The sequence below is a fragment of the Amblyomma maculatum genome, chromosome 3, assembly GCF_055883805.1.
Source record: "Amblyomma maculatum isolate TAMU_Amacu chromosome 3, ASM5588380v1, whole genome shotgun sequence".
Classification (NCBI taxonomy): Eukaryota; Metazoa; Arthropoda; class Arachnida; order Ixodida; family Ixodidae; genus Amblyomma; species Amblyomma maculatum.
Genome location: NC_139346.1, coordinates 174,214,004 through 174,231,547, shown reverse-complemented (window position 1 = coordinate 174,231,547; position 17,544 = coordinate 174,214,004). Strand labels below are relative to the sequence as shown.

At 45.0% G+C, this 17,544-nt stretch overlaps 1 protein-coding gene across 7 annotated transcripts in view; it reads right to left on the bottom strand.

Annotated features, from left to right (window-relative positions):
• The window catches only part of LOC146196995 (uncharacterized), a 146,935-nt gene that overhangs the window by 74,997 nt on the left and 54,394 nt on the right, over positions 1 to 17,544 (bottom strand). For all 7 annotated transcript variants that reach the window (XM_084598715.1, XM_084598714.1, XM_084598716.1 and 4 more), the window contains 2 exons: positions 7,385 to 7,739; positions 2,010 to 2,463 (listed from right to left, as the gene is read on the bottom strand). In XM_084598715.1, coding sequence (XP_084454841.1) covers positions 2,010 to 2,463; positions 7,385 to 7,739 — 809 coding nt within the window. The remainder of the gene's footprint in view (positions 1 to 2,009; positions 2,464 to 7,384; positions 7,740 to 17,544) is intronic.

Below are 17,544 nucleotides of genomic sequence, written 5' to 3'. Positions count from 1 at the left end.
TATAGTCAGCTTCTGTTAAATAAGCTAGATATAGCCACAAGAAATTAACTGTTAGTCGAGTTCCTGACAGGGCAAGCCATGACCGAAAAATGGTCGCGGCTTAGCTCGGCTAAGCCTGGTTAAGCAAGCGAGAGCTTTGTTATGCTTGGTTATGTTGTGTGGCTAAGCCAGGCTAGATTCATAAAGATAACCTAGTTTACTGAGTGGAAGCTCGTTCAAGCATCGTCAGACATGGTTTGTTGTGGTTAAACTTTTCCAAGGCTGTCTGCGAACGCCAAGGGAACGCAGCCGAAGCACTGGTTCCAACGCGCGACTCCCCCAAAGCAGTCTGCGAAACTCAAGGACACTACAACCGGGTGTAGACTACACGAAAGTGTTGAGGGAATTTTGAAGGGGGAAGTTCCAGAAAGGGAGCCAGTTAGCCAACGGTGGCGGTAGAGGGAAAGGGTAGGCAGGGTACTGAAAGGCTGTGTGGCAATGTTACATATTTGTGGAGATATGTACCGGCACGAACAAAGTTTGCAAAGTTTGTGAAGAAGGAGAAGCAGAAGCAGGTGTTTGAAGTAGAAGATGAAGAAGCGAAGCAACAGAAGAAGAAGCTAGCACCACCGGTTATACTCGATGCAGTGCGAAGAAGGAGGAGCGTGGGGCCTCCTCGCGCCGCATCTAAAGTCAAATCTGGCCCATCGATGATTTTGGCTTTTGCTAGACCAGAAAAACTTTCGCATTAAAAATTGGCAATTACTATGGGTCACTAACTGAGCCGCCTGCTTTTCCAGTTTTCATTGGTTAGCCAGTTGCACCCTAATTGATAACTATAGCCATTTACTTTATGACTTTATATGCAGTGTAATCCATAGTCAATCATGAGATACTACGGAAGTCACCTCTGGCAAACAAGTCGCTCATCTAACAAGCACCAAGTGGTTCAAGAAGAAAGCGACTAATATTTTACTCTTGATCACGTAATGAGTGGCCCAATTGTTAAGTTGGGCTTTTAAAGTTCAGAACAAAGCTTTGAGGATAAGGTTACTACAAGCCACTAGCGTACATTTAAGCCGTTTCTTAAGGAAATGGGAGTTACACCGGGCACCAACCTGAGCACTATTACAGAATTAGAGAGGAAAGTAGTCAATGTACAACAGGCAGCAAGAGTGTACTGGATGCGTGTTCTGAGAAAAAAGTATAAAACTCTGGCTCACGACCAAGCCGCGTGGTTCTGTTACCACCTGTCAGAGAACATATGCGTCCATTCATACCACGAAACATTTCGAGCGGCTAGATTAATCCAATGCCCCGAAATCATTTTTTTTGTTTTTGCCGCATGCTCTCGCTCCGTAAATTGTACCCAACCGGGCATATACAGCTTTCGCGTTTAATCATATTTGAAAATATTCGTCCGTGGTCGGAGACGGAAAGTGGCCAGTTAAGAAGGGAAAACACGAATTTTAATAAAGAGAGGGAAACGACTTGTACCCTCCTAAATACCTCGCACTGTGAGAAAGGCGATAAATCAGCTACAAAAGAGTGAGAGGCCACAGATATAACGCAAGCACTGAAGGGCCCAGAAATTAGCGCACATAAAGGCTCCTAAGAAAAAACCTAACTGGAGACCGACTTGAAGAAGAAATGGTTTTAGTCGGCTGCCCAGGGGAAATCACATGCCAGTACGAAGCAGCAGGCTATATTGAAGTAAATGTTTGCAAAACTATAGGTTTCAAGAACCTTGCATTCCTTGGGTTGGACTCAACGCAAATGTAAATCTAACACAAGGACACAACTCATGGAAGCTTGCTCTCTACTTATTTTTTTTTTTGTTCTGTGTGCCCACATCGCCCAAAAAAATCCCCCAACTAGATCAGCCATGTTTTCTCTGCGTGCTTCGCAAAGCCCTAACTACATCCCAGGAATGCAGTGCCTGTGCCGGCGGGAAGTTCACCTGAACTCTTTTTTTTTTTTTTACTTGGCTTAAATGAGGAGTTTATACAACGCTCTAAAAGATGGTTTACCCTGCACAGGTCTCTCGCCCGACACCGGGCGATACGGCCATGGTTCCGGATGTGGCGGAGGGGCCAGAAGTCTGTCGCCTCCTGGAGCGGCGTCTCCTCTCCATGATGGGTGTGTCGGCGAACTCCGGCGGAGGCGTGAGCGTCGGTGCGACGGGGTCCGGTGAACCCTTGCCCGACGAAGAGGACGAGGACATGTCCAGACTGCAGCCCGAGTCGAGACTGGACTGCCGCCGGTGGCCCAGCACAGCCCGGACGACGTCCTCCTTCTTGGGAACGTCCAGGCGTTGGGTGCTCTCAGACCCTTCTTCCTTCGAAGCGGAGATGAACCGGACGCCGGGCTTAGGATCGATCTGGGCGTTCTTGCTGTTGTTGTTGTTGTTGTTGTTGTTGTTGATCTCGGTCTGCTGGTTCGTTCGATTGGACTTCGGTTTGGAGTCTTCTTCGTTGACGTTATCTGCGAGAGAGCAAAGGAAAATGTTATAAGTAATATGAAAATTGAGGATATTTGGGTACAGCTCAGTTTGTATTCTACGCAAGCCAGAGTGAACGAAATATTCTCCAGAGTAGTTCCTGGAAGATTAAATGCATAGCAAAAAAAAAAAAATACCAGCAGTCAAGCAAGGAGAAAAATATGTGAACCGATATCGGACGCAGTTAGTCTTCGCGCGGACTAAATTCATCGCGATTGTTGTGTGGTTCTACAACTGTATGTCAACATTTTGGCTTGGAGTGCCTGTTTTTACATAGTTGGCAACACTATTACGTCAGCTGTTATAACATTTTTTTTTGTTGTGCGGATATCGCGTCCACCCCACAAAGCGACACTGTAACATGAACATAATTAATAACGTCATGCATCGCTGATCACGTGGCACATCAATGGTCACATGACCCTCTGTGATTGGTTGCATTATCTTGTAATTCATTAAATGTCACGAAAAGCAATAATTGTTCCGGTATGAGCCAATAAATGCACTGCGTGCGATCTTGATCGTCTTTGCAACTCAGATTACGTGAAAGGCGCTGAATTGTTGCGCATACTTCATCTCATAAAAAGGTTGCGCTGTATATACCTGTACGTTTTATTCCTTAATCTACTTACACCATGGTGTGGGCTATGTGTAGTGTTGTGGTGACAGGCGGATGCATATAGAAACAAAAGCAATTCCAGGGTTGCACTTCGGTCTGATTAGATGCACTAATGCGAAAGCGTTTCCCTTACTGCTGCCGATTATGTTGCTGCGTGTTCGTTTCTTTATGCATTTACCAATGAATCAAATAAAGTAATTGATTGGTCAACTAATTGAATAATTAACAAATTAATCTACAAATAATCTAAATTATGAGGTGACACCTATTTCTAGGTAATTGACTAATTCGTCTAATTGATTCGTTCAATTAATAAATTACCCAATTAATTAAACTGAATGGTTGACTACATGACTAATGACAACGAAGAATAATTAAGTCCACGGTTAATACTCAGATAATTAGGCATTTTAGTGACCTAATTATCCCTACCATTTTCATAATTGCTAAAACAACTATTATATTGATTACCCGTGCAACAGATCGCTGACATTTCACGCTGATACGCTCTATAACAGGCTATGTCCATATTCTGGCGACTTCAGTCATGAAAAAATAAATTATCTGGCATCAAAACTCGCAGCACGTACATTCAATGCAAAAGCATTAAGTGTGTCAAGAAGGCGAAAACTGTTCGCCTTCGGCATCGTGTATGTTAAGCCTTGAGAGAATAATAATGCACTGGCTTAAAATGAAACGCCGACTATAGCGAAGCGCCGGCCACATTGAAACATCGGCTGTATCAACTGTGTAATGACACTTCACTGACTGGCGTTTTGATGCTGGTTGTTTGGTTACAGTTTGTGAATGTAGTGCAGTTACAAGTAGCGGCAGTGATCTAATGGTACAGCGAGTGCTCTAGGCTGCAGAAGAACAGAGCAAAGGAAGAGAAAACAGAGGGGAACCCTATCAATTTCCTTCTCACCAATACAGTTGGCAGCAGTGTTTTCATTACAGCTCGAAGTCCGTCCTTCTGCGTCGCGAGTGCTTCTGTTCCCTCACAAACGAGGCTTGGGGCCACAGTTTTGTGCAGCTGCTCTTAAATGGCCTTTTGAAGAACGTTACCTGAAGCCACGAGCACCTCTTTTATGCAGTGGTCTGCATACTTCCATGTCCTTTAGACGTCACTGCATTTCACGAGGCCACGAGTATCTAAAATCGACATCAAAAATGGCTAAAATCGCTCACATTATTTCGGTAGAACAATGAAAGACAGCTTGTCTCGCAGAAATGAGCGTGCAAGGTCAGGCTTTCACGGCGTCGAGTATCTTAAAAACTAGTTCCGTGACGTTTGCGCCTGAAATGGCATTTAATTATTGGCACAAGAAATTGCTATCACGTTTATACGGGCTATGGTAAGCATCTTGAACGTCCCTTGAACGTCCCTTGAACGTCCCTTGGACAAAGCATTTTAATAACCCCCAGCTCAATCTAAGCCACAACACAGAGTAAGCATAGTATAAACTCGCCGATTATTCGCGTGCAAGGCACGTGCGATTTGAAAAAAAAAATCAAGAAAAAAGCAATACGTTGTGCCCCAGTAGAGCGTGGCGTCAAGGTACAGAGGCAGCGGCGGCTTTCTATTTCCAGATCGAGCCGAGCGGCCCACTCGGCTGAAAGGCTCGCAGGGCGGAAAAAACAAAAAGGAGGCAAAACAAGGCCAATGGATACACTGGTGCGGTGTGTAGAAGAAAAGAATGGTAGCGAAAAGTAGACAAAGAAATAATTCCACGATGGCTGAGCCGCGTCGTTGGCCTGAGGCTAGCACGCGCACAGCGAAACTTGTTTCCCTCCGATCCGGTGGTGGTCTTCCGGCTGCCGTGAATACCGTGAACCACCGATGACCGATATCCCTCACCCTGCACTCACCGAAAAGCTCGGTACTCCGACTAAGAAAGAAGCTCTATCTTTCTCTTCTTTTGGGAGGATTCCATACGCGGCTGGTGAAACCGAACCCCGCTCTCACATACGTCGAGGACTCGCAGCACCGAACAAAAGTGCGTTTTCTAAGAGCACGATCGTGCTGATCTTACACGGGTCGTGGCACTGTTGAGCTTGCACCGTGCTAAGAGATTTCCTCTCACCAGCCGTCTCAGCAGCAGTGCCGGTATTACCTGCTTCTATATGCGCGTCCCGGATTCCGGATACGTTGGTTTTGTTTCGCGGTTCTTCGGTAATTCATTTCAGGCCCCCTGTCTTCCTCCCGTACCCGCTCAGTGATATAGCCGCTCACAATAGAAAGCGATCATCAGTCCACAAACGGGGTCGGTTCTGTGCTGCTGACTTTGCGTGTTCGCTGTGTCTTCATGACGGTTTTTATTTTTAATTTAGGCACTCACTGCGCGTAAAAAGTTATAAACCATATCTAAACCTTATAAAACCATATAAACAAACTCACTGCAGAAAGACTTGCTGGTTACTGCTGAGGCACTCTTTTCTCATGCTGTCTATTTCGCCCGTAGCTCTCAAACAAAAAGTCACGAGGGCACATAGTACTAGTTACGTGCCGTGAATATGAGATCGCGATTGTCTCATCGTGAGTTCATATCTCGCCAATCTAAATCCTTGTCGCGTCTCAAACTTGACTGCCAGGTGTGTGCTATGTGCAACTAGGAATAGTATAACGTAACCCGCAACGCTGTACGACGAATGGTTGCTTTACAGCGGTGAATCGAAAGTCCAGAAAAGGCACCCCAATTAAGGTAGATCATCTATTGGAATCTATGTCGTGAGCTAGTCTACAACTTGATGAAGAGATGTATGTCATGTGCAACGAGAAATCGTTTGGCATCACCCGGAATGCCGTATGACGAATGGCTGCGTCACAGTTTTGAGAAGTTACCCGCCACAGTGGCCCAATGGATAGGACGCTCGGCTGCTGAGCCGGAGTACCAGGATTCGAACCCCGGTCGTGTTTCAATGGAGCCGAAACGTGAAAAGACGTCCGTGTGCTGTGCGATATCAGTGCGCTTAAGGATCCTAGGGTGACCGAAAGTGTTCTGCAGTTTCCCCGGCAACACCTCTTTCTCTCGGTTTCTTCTCTGACTCCCAACCTCATGATGCTGTTCTGGTATCCACGGGAACTGAGACAGACATTGAGTCTTACAACCCTCACACTGACAGTACAAAAATTTTGAAGGTCAAAAACATAACAAATTTAGGCACTTTTTACTGCACTTCAGAATGAACGACAGTTGGCATATCTATGAACACTTCAAAAATATGGCGAAAAAAAAAAAAAGCCGAGGACAACAAGCGCGTGCGCATATTGCACTAGCTTCCTCATGGACTTATCAAACATGCAGCACTGAAGTACCATTAGGCAGTGTTTATTTCTACCATTTATTCTCTTTTACAGTTCCTTGTGCTTTCACTCATACCTTTTTTTTTTTTTTTTTTTGGCGCTCACGTTTAAGGTTTTACCTATTCGTCTATATTGTTGGGCATATCATCGATCATGCTTTGTTTGTTCATTCTATACCCCTCTGCACTGACATCATGGGCTTTATTAATGATTTCATTAAACTAGGCTTCAAACGGTAGAAATGTTTCATCTGCAGAGTTTCGCCTAGGGGTTCAAACATCGTGCTTGGGAACACCGAAATTCAAAGCAGAGACCAAACCGAATTCAAATATTTTCTACGCGCTTATGCCAGCTTCTTATAACATGTTTTTGTAAACAGATATTCTTATTGTCATCAATTCCGTAGCCAGCAGAAATTCGGCGCAATACATTCTAAAGAACCCAGAAAAAAGTTCGCGCGTCGACCTACTTGGAGATCTTCATACGTAGCGCTCAATTGTCTACAGTACAGATGCGGCGCCTTCTTATTCCCTGCTGGAGTTAAAAACCTGCAGCGCAATTTACCAAATATTTGCTCATCTGGCATGATGCCTGCAGCGTAGGATCTTCTAGGCGAGAAGAATATATTATTTGCCAGACGGTATTCGGTAGTGCGAAGAGAGGATAACCGATGGTCGCTTAGAGTAACAAACTGGATTCCAAGGGAAGGAAAGCGTAGTAGGGGGCGGCAGAAAGTTAGGTGGGCGGATGAGATTAAGAAGTTCGCAGGGGTCAAGTGATGCAGCTAGCACAGAACCGGGTTAAGTGGAGAAATATGGGAGAGGCCTTTGCCCTGCAGTGGGTATATTCAGGCTGATGATGATGATGATTCAGGGCCCCGTGAGGTAGTCTTATCTGTCTTTAGCCCTGGTCTCCAAGGTTTTCATAAATATATATAAAAAATCAAATCACATTTTCTTCGCAAGAAGCAATCACATCTCACCGATATCCGTTGACAGTGGCGGCGGTCTACTGCGAGCCGCTGGCCCTCCTAACGGGGAGGCGCTGTGGGCAGCGGGCGGCGGTGCAGAGCCGGTCACGTCGGCGGAAACCGCGGGCACTGTCGCCTCTCCGAGGAGTTGGGGGTCCTCCTGGTCGGCTCCGGGCTCCCAGCGATGCAAGGCCGAGAGGAAAGAGTGCAGGCTGCCCCTTGACGGCTTGCGGCGCTTGCCCAGCGAGCCCTGCTGTGCGAGGAGACGCTTGTCCTTCTGGGCGCTGTGGTCCAGGACAGGACCACTCGGGACCACGCCGGGCACCAGGCCAGCCGCCGGCAGGCCGTTGGCCGCACCACCGCCCAGCTGCAAGACACGGAACAACATAGAGCCAAGGCGGTCGCACTCTAATTAGGAAAGATTTAATTTGCCACGTAGCTTGGTGCTGTTGGAGATTGACTCCGTCATTAAAACCATCAGCGCCTTAAAAAGAAATCCCCTTATCCGTAGAGGCTAACTCAAAAGGTAGAGATATTTTGCACATTTGTATGCACATAATTCTGCTGCGGCCGATTGCGTTGCCGAAAACATCAGTAACGAATTTAGAGCGCAACTAGTAGTCTTTTATAGTTAGTTCCTGCGAACTAACCTTTCTTCATAATAATGAAGCGCTGCAGTTAGCGTCTTATAATTAATTAACAGCTTAAAAAATCTTCGGAACTTGAAGGAACGGTAACAAATTAGCCTCCCTCATGATAAGGTGTCTGAGTCTACACACTCCCTTAGAGAGGTTGTGAGCAATCAGGCAGTTTATTCGGTTGGCTCACAGAAGAACTTTCGATAGCTCGATAGGCTTGATACAGCATCTGTAGAACTGTCCAGGTCAAAGCGTCCATGACTTCACTGAATACGAGGAGATAAAGCGTTGTAATGCGATCACTGTACACTTGCCGATTTCACGATTAAAGATGGAGAACAACTGCCTGACCTCTCCCGACCTCACATGAAAAAATAAGTGCAGCTGTTTTTTCCAGATGACGCTGGTTCGCGCACTGCATGACCATGAACAATTTGCCTCCGTCATCAGCTCTGCTGCTGAATGGACTGTTAGTGCTGTATCTACAGTCTGTTAGGTGTAGATCTGTATATAAGGGAACGTACAGCTTGCCCTATATGGCTTTTAACTGCTAATGCCATGAAGGAAATGTCTAATTGCTCACTTAGCTGCTCTTCAAATGCAGTGCGTCCTATCTAGTAGTGCTCTACAATGTAAGGGCCCTACGTAGCTGACTGTAAGCAGTACGATATATAGTTGCTTTTATAGAAGAGGGGAGAAAGAGGGGGGGGGGGGGCAATCCTAAAAAAAAATCGTCCTTAAGCAAGCCGTTGGCTGCATCAAATCACCATTGCTATAATAACACATTGTTCGCATCTTTAACATCAGGCGTTTTCCATATATCAGAAGATTTACCCCCTAGCTGTCATTTATGAGAATTTTCAAATGGCTGTCTCACTTCAGGGGCTAAATTTTACAGCCTTCGCTGAGAGACCACTTCAGCATCTGTAGAGTAAATACTGAAAGCCTGCTTATATAGACTGATTATGTTATATATCAATCTATAAACGCACGCGTATATCGATTGATTATAGATAATACAGAATAGTCGCGGAGACGAATATATTCACAAGAACCAGTTTGAATGCCTCATGATTAGGGAATCAGCTAGCAATACCAGCACCTATTCTACGCCACCCCTTCGCTCCTCGGCAATAAACTAAGCAGATCAATAACCAGAGGCAATGACACTGAGTGACATTGATTCTTAGGAAGGACTGCGGAAATGCCAAGACACTGGGAAACGCCTGTCTCCTTTTTCCGCAAACAGAGGCGCAGGGCATCCCCTGCTGCATTCACGAATCACGACTAACCTCCGCGACGCCGGTGATGAGGGAGCAAAGCGATCAGGCGTAAACGACGGCGCGCAGTTCGAGCGAGACGTTGACACCTACTGAGCTGAACGGTCGGATGCGCGGAGTGGGATCAAGTCGACCGCTCAGAGGCAGTCGAACGAGGAAAGCTCCTACTAAGACCCTCTGTCATTTATTTTTCCCTCGGAGCCCAACAAACCGCGAAAAGTCATGCCCTAATTGAAGCCGAGCTTTGTGAAGCCAGGCAGCCCTTGACCGCGAGCTGCTTATTGGATGCAAAGCGCAGTTGGACTAAACCTCGCTTCTACTGCGCAATACTGTAGTGATGCGGGCAAAGTCTCTCCCTGGGTCGCAGCCAGCAGGCACTTCTGAGGAGATACTTTAACTTGGACTAATTAGTACAGTTCTTAGTTCAATATGTTTGTCGCTAGTGCCATGTGATGTTGTGCCTTCTTTCTCACCTTCCTCTGAACCGAAATGTTCATGCCGAATGGATAATAGAATATACTTTATGATCGCGATAGCCTGCCTTGAAGCATAAAATGGTTATGGTAGAATACGAAAATTCGTGGAGAATTAGGCGAACAGTATATTCGCCAAAACAAAAAAAAAACAAAAAAAAAACGAAATGTTTTAGAGGTTTTAGTTTTATGGGGTTTAACGTCTCAAATCGACTCAGGCGATGAGAGACGTTGTAGTGGAGGGCTCCGAAAATTTCGACCACCTGGGGTTCTTTAACGTTCACTGACATCACACAGCACACCGGTGCCTTGCGTGTTGCCTCCACCGAAAAGCGGCCGCCGGGGCTGGGATTCGTTCATGCATCCTTGGGCACCGTAGTCGAGGGCCCTAACCACTATGCCACCCCGGTGGGGTAAACAGAAATATATACAGAAGAAAGCTAGAATAAAGCGATACCTTCAACATACTTCCTTATAGCTTTCAAATGATTGATACCCTCTCCTTTTATTTCCCCTCTTTTGTTGTGACATTTATGCGAGTGCCGGACCCTGTAGAAGTTGATCGAAAAGTACGGTTAAAGAGAAAGCAATAGTAATGAGTAAACAGTGCGCATTCTTACGAAACTCACTTTCGTCGCGTTTCATCGGTTGTGCATAGATAATCGCGCCAAATAAAACATTGGCCAGCATGAAACACTATAGTCCACGGCAGACATACGTAAATATAATTTCTCACGTATGTAGCTAAACTTGCAAATATATATATATATATATATATATATATATATATATATATATATATATATATATATATATATATATATATATATATATATATATATATATATATATATATATATATATATATATATATATATATATATATATATATATACGACGCAAACTGGAGCCCACGATGGCAAAGCGAAGATGCGCGATGCATTCAGATGGACTTTTATCAGACATCTATACTCGTTAATGCAATAGTTATGAAATATTCAAGGAATATATGCGCAGAGATTAGTGCAAATTTTTGTGATGTAATTAAGCGGGATCACAAAAAGGGTTTACATTCCGCAGCAATTCGAAAGATGATCTAAAAGCATTCTACTTCTAAGCAGGGAAGGAAATACAAATACCAGTCACTATATTTACTGCTAAACAGTGCCGACAAAATATTACTCCTATGGCTCTGTGTTGTGCTACTGTCAAGATTTTTTTTCGCTACCACATATATTTGTTTACGTCAAGGTGACAATTTCACTTGTCGTAGGTAAAACGAAAAGACGTCAAATTGCGAACTCTTTGTGGGAATCGAAAGTGATAAAATTGTAAAGATGAAGATGTAACTGAAAAGGTGAAGAAGAAGATTCTGCGCGCTATCTTCACTGGTATCGCTATCGGTGCGTGCGGTTGACCTGACTGTACGCGGACTGTTCCCGCCGTGCTTCTCGATCGAGTACCAGTACCTGTGTAGGCCCTTATTCTACAAAATACCTATATTTATGCTCTGTAAAAATGAAAAGGAGAGACGACGGCCCTTCAATTTCACACCTGCTCGTAGAAAAAAGTGAAGTCGAGTTTTGGAGTAAAAGTACTCAGCCTGTGTATGTAACCCGAGAGGTAAATTATCGAAACGCCAAATATGCCATAATTAAGGGCCAAGGCAGGTCTTGAATTAACCTTCTTTGTCGCTATGCTAGACACTTTCTTCTCGTCTAACGGCGTTTACTTTAAAAGGCAATTGTCAGCATGCACTAATATCTGCCAACCAAGCGTGTCTTTGCTGCTCATATTCTCCTATATTTGGTCAAATATTTAGGGGAATCCCCCAAGGTGGAGTAGTTTTGTAATAAGGGAGTAATTACTCATTGCATCCACCCAAGCGCAGCCATACGGCTACAAAGGAAAGCTATGCAGCTTTCTCAGAAACTTCGTAGTTAAAGAAAAATTCGTCCTGATCCGGGAATCGAACCCAGCACCACCGCCTTTCCGGGGCAGTCGCTCTACCGACTGAGCTAACCAGGTCGGTCAGCAGATAAGATGATAGGGCGAGAGCGAATTGATCTATAACTCGAAGTGGGAATGGTGTTGGTCAGATATTTAGGGGAATCCCCTAAGGTGGAGTAGATTTGTAATAAGGGAGTAATTACTCATTGCATCCACCCAAGCGCAGCCATACTTATTTGTATGGCTGCGCTTGTATTCATATTTGTATTCATCATCCACCTAGCTGTAATGTTTCTCCCTTGAGGGTAATTATGGGTAAATAAATAATACATGCAAAATGGGCAAAATATAGTTACTTAAAGAAGACGACTCCCACATTGTTACCAAAAATTACGACCGACAATTCAATGCAAACAAAACAGAATTAGATTGAAACCTGTCAGACAACGGATTTCGAAAAGTACGCTTAGAATTATTCCATGCTGTATACCACTCATTAGTGTCGAGAGAAAATATATATGCATCATTGGTTGGTTGGTTGGTTCACAGGAAGGGAAAGGCGCAGTATCTGTCACACTTGCTCTGTGGACACCTGAACCGCGCCGTAAGGGAAGGGAGGAAGGTGGGAATGAAAGTAGAAAGAGAGAAAGGGGAGCCGTAGTGGAGGGCTACGGAGTAATTTCGACCACCTGGGGATCTTTAACGTGCGCTGACATCGCACAGCACACGGACGCCACTTCGTTTCGCCTCCATCGAAACGAAGTGGCGTCCGTGTGCTGTGCGATGTCAGCGCACGTTAAAGATCCCCAGGTGGTCGAAATTACTTCGTAGCCCTCCACTACGGCTCCCCTTAGTGGAGCCGTAAGAATCCGGATTATGTGTAAGGACATGTGAATGAACATCTAAAACAGCGACGAAATTAGTTTCCCATTCTCTTCCCTCCGAAAACAAACAAGCGCGCGCACACACACACACACACACACACACACACACACACACACACACACACACACACACACACACACACACACACACACACACACACACACACACACACACACACACACACACACACACACACACACACACACACACACACACACACACACACACACACACACACACACACACACACACACACACACACACACACACACACACACACACACACACACACACACACACACACACACACACACACACACACACACACACACACACATACTCTCTCGCACGCACACGCACGCACACACCCACACACTCGAAACTGGAATTACATTCCTTGTTATTCCTTCCCTTTAACACACACGCACACAGGCACGCACGATAATGCCTTCGGTTGATGCGGGTTTTCCAATGCAATAAAATTTTTCATTCTGTGCAATTATTAGTACTAAAACAATCCAGCAGTTTATAATTATCCTCTAAACACCGTATTTATTAATGGATCGTTGCGAATACTTGAGGCGTTTTACGAGAAGCCCGTAATCAAACAGGGACATTTCTCTCGCCAGGTTTAAAAGCAATCCTCTCTTTTCCTGTCTGCCATTCACACGCGGAACAAGCGTCCGCTCTCGTCGCGTGGTGACCCAAACTATGTGAAACTGAACTCACGTGGTGGGACAAAATGACTGCGCACACGATGAGCAGACACTGCGAACAGCGAGTTGTGATGAAATTTCTAGTTAATAAAGGCGCAAAATAGTGCGAAATTAATGACAGACTTCAGGGTCAATACTGTCCAGATACGGTCAGCCTCAGTAAAACACATGAGTGGTGCTGGCTATTTATAGAAGGTCGCACATCAGTGCACAATTATACCTGTCGCGGGGACTCAAACAAGTGTCGGGACCCGTTCCTGGGAACACTGAACGGGAGGAGGAGGAACGACGAATAACATGCCGAAAACTTGCTCTGAAGATAGATGTTTCTCTTGAAACTTTGAACTCTATCGCTCAAGAAAACCTTCTGCTCCGGATAGCTAGTGCTCGCTGGCGCTGAAGAATATGCCGTAAGGCATTATTAATAACTGAATAAGGTTCCGGATAAACAACGCGTGCCCGTATACTGCGCATCGCACGATATACACATTACAGGAACTGCAGTGGGCGATACTGTCACACGCTCTTGCAGTCGGCCGGAGTGATCGCTATCTGTTTGGTCCATTGGAAGAGTTCTTTGAGGAACAGTTGGGATGAAGATCTAGGTGAGTAGCCGGTACGATCATATCTGCGCCGCATTGACAGGACTGTCTACGCTTCTGGCATCGAAGCCCGGTGAAAAGCTGGAAAAGTGTATCAGTGTAGCTTAGAAACATATCGAAAAATGTATCAAGAAACGCTTTACTGTGGAGAAAGACAAAAGATACTTGTTCGTTCTGAACACCTTCATACATTTGGTGACAGGCTGATTTTTTCTTTAACCATGTTGTGATTTTCTGCACGTCTCATTAGACTTTACAAAACGAAATTCGCGCTAGAAGCGCTTAAGCATTAACGCCTTCTTTGGTGGCGGTAAGGGCTCCAACTTTTCCTTCTCAAGACCAGTCCATTACTCACGCGTCAATTCCCAGCTTGTCATAACGATCATGATTCTACATGATATAAAAGAAGCCTACAGTGCACGAAACTACTCACATCGGCAACGCAGGACTACTTTGCATATCTGACTCTGGAAGCCGCACAGGTAGTGAAAGTGTATTCGACTTGTGTTGAGATTATGCAAGATTATTTCGCCTGTTGGCACAAGTAATTAAATAAAAATATATATTAAGGTGCCATTTACAAAGGCTCCCTGCTGATGATCTAGATCGCGTTCCAAACAGTGAATTTATTTTAAAAAATGAAAATGGTCTAAAAATTTAGTGTAGGAAAAAATGCGACCAACTATAAGACACGCCTTGAGGCTTCCTCGCGCCGTGATTAGAATCAGTCGTCTCAGAGTAGGGACAACGCCCACTGACCACAAAGCTTGCTAGAAGCCGCTACGAACACAAGGAAGCAGATGTCCGCCCTTGAATTCGTGTACACAATACTTCCTTCAGGCCGTAAACAACGAGGAGCAGGCACCCGATTGACTTAAATGGAAAGACGGGCTGGGAAGTTGCTCTTTTGTTCTCTCTGTTGCCTTCGTTGTTTATTGGTCGAAATCACAAAGCAATGAGAGACGACCCCATTCCGCTGGCAGAGACAATTATTTATCGAAAGGCATGTCGATTAACGCGCACGACATGGAAGACGCAAAGGCTCGTCCTTAACCGAAGAATCGAAGTGGTCAATAGACAAAGGGCAAGTCAAGTATTCGCGAACAAAAAAAAAAAAAAAAAAAAAAAACGCATGGGATACCCATTGGCAAACCCCAATGTGCGAAATACTTTTGCCCACCAGTATTCATTTATGCCGCTTTCCTGCTCTACTCCTGAATGATCTTAGATTCTCATTCGTTCCGAAAATTGTTGTCTATTTTTTATTCCTATTTTTGTGCCCTCCCGCCTTAAGAGAGAACATGTCATAAATGCAGCGGTGCATAGCTTGAGAGTGCAAGCCCGAGTGATCGCGCAGTCGGCATTCAGCACAGCGTCCAAGATCGGGAACATCGACAGTGCCGGTTGACCTGCACGTTGCCGGAAGACAAGGACCCGAAACGCCAAGCTTACGTCCACATCTGCGGCGCGATAAACGCGATTCGCGCTACGCACTGGAGTCTGCTAAGCGCTTTTAACCTTTCTTTGATGACGTTTGGCTCTTCCCGCTGTACTAAAAAAAAATAAGAATGCAAAAGGCATAATGGCGCTTCAGGACTTTTTCTTTTTCGCTTTGTTTTTGGGGCTGTATATAGCCGATCACGGCGTCCTCTAGGCGATAACTCAATTGCTGCCAAATACCCACAAGAGAAACTTCAAACCAGAATGACACCTCCTCTCGGTGATGTGCTGTTGTGCCATGAAGATGGTCACGTAGAGTTTGTCACCTGTTTCATGAGCGTGTGCTGCCAGCTCCCGTGGTTGTGGCGACGACTCCGAGTCAGCGTCGGTGAGATGAACAAAAGGCGTTTTATACAGTATTTACAAGGCATGGTAAAAGACAAGATAATCTCAGGACCTGAAAGCTACCAGTCATACGCGACTGTTTACGTATTGTGACGACCGGCAGGATTTCGTTGCGTCCCCTCCTTGCGAGCAGCACTGCACTCGCTCGACTGACGGTCGTAACGATCTCTCCCTCCAAGCCGCAGCTGTCGTGCCTACATAGCCCGGGAAACCGCTTTCACTGAAACTGTCCAATCTTAAGGCAGCATTTGGGGACCCGAAAGGTCCAACCAGCGAGCGTGCTGGTCACCCGGTTGAAATCTCCCGCGCGCGAGCCCGGTTGTGCTGCTTTCTTCCAGTGCGCCGTTGCATTGCGGCGCAGCACAAGCCTTGTCGAAGGGCATTATCCAGAGAAATATGGCGTACTGCTGAATTGGAATCTGGGTGTCCTGCCCGAGCACGACAGTGTTCAACCTTGCGCCTATTGTAATGCTTCGTTGTCTGAAAATGTTTTGTTTTGAACTGAATATCACACTGCTTCCTAAATATTTGTATATAGGCCGTGGGCATAGGAAAATTCACAGTAATGAATGCCGTTTTAGGAGAAAGAAGAAGAAACGGTAATTCAGCGGTTAGAGCGTTTGTCTGCTGATCCCATGGGAGCGCGTTCAATCACGGGCTCCGGGACTGCGTTTAGATGTAAGCAAAATGAAAAGCGTCTTACACTCTGCGCGATGCCGGTATAGGTTAAGCAATTCTAAGTGGTGGAAATGAAAGCGGAAACCTTCACTATGGTGTCGCTCACAATCATATGTAGGATGGGAACTCTTAAAGTCCACAAATCATGTCATGCCATGCCATTCGATACTACACCACACCATATCATAAAATACCATAATATTCATCATACCATATACTGTACAATACCATATACCATACCATTCACCATACCATAACATTCCCAATACCATTCACTGTTAGTGGCTGTTATCTCCTTTCTTATGCATCTCATAACGAAGCTCCACATCTTCCATACCTTTGGTTGCTGCCTATCCTATCATATAATATAAGGAGCAAAAAGAAAGCGGATGACAATACAGTTGTCCAAAGGTAACAATTTAAGCTTTCATTTGTCAATTATTTATGCTTTCAATAATTAAAAACTGGGCACATAATAACAGACGCAGTCTTAGCCCCCTCCTTGTAGCATAGTGCTGTGTGTGGCATTGAAATACAGTATTCCGAAGAACTGAACGGGACCAACTTTGATGAATGAATGAAGAAGCTGTTAATTAAAAAAGGGTGTTCGTTAACAGTTTCCTGTGTGCATTTAATTGTTAAGGAAAGGAGAACGATTTGCATGATTTTCTATAGTATGCCTTATGGTAAGTTAGCGAAAAAAAAAAAAAAAAGTCGCGGGTGCTAGAGCGACACACAATCCGTAGAGGCCACTTTTCTGCCCAGGCTACTAGTAAATGAGTGTTGTGTATATTCACGACTACAAGACAATAACGGTTTCTAGTCGATGTTTAAAGAAAACTAGAAGAAAGCTCCTGATGAAAGGGGCTTCTACACGTAGACACCAATGATTACAGAACGTCTGTCCTAAAAACAAATGTCGAGAAACACTTATGGTCCTAGACTTAATTACTTCATTTTACCCCCTCCTCCACATCCCGCCTTCTTTAAAACCTCCTTCCTTCACGTTACTTTTAAAAGCTCCTCATAACTTGCCTTTGTCTTCGCCACTAAAGAACAGCTAAAAAAATCAGCTCAGAGGAACAAGGACAAATGCCACTAGACA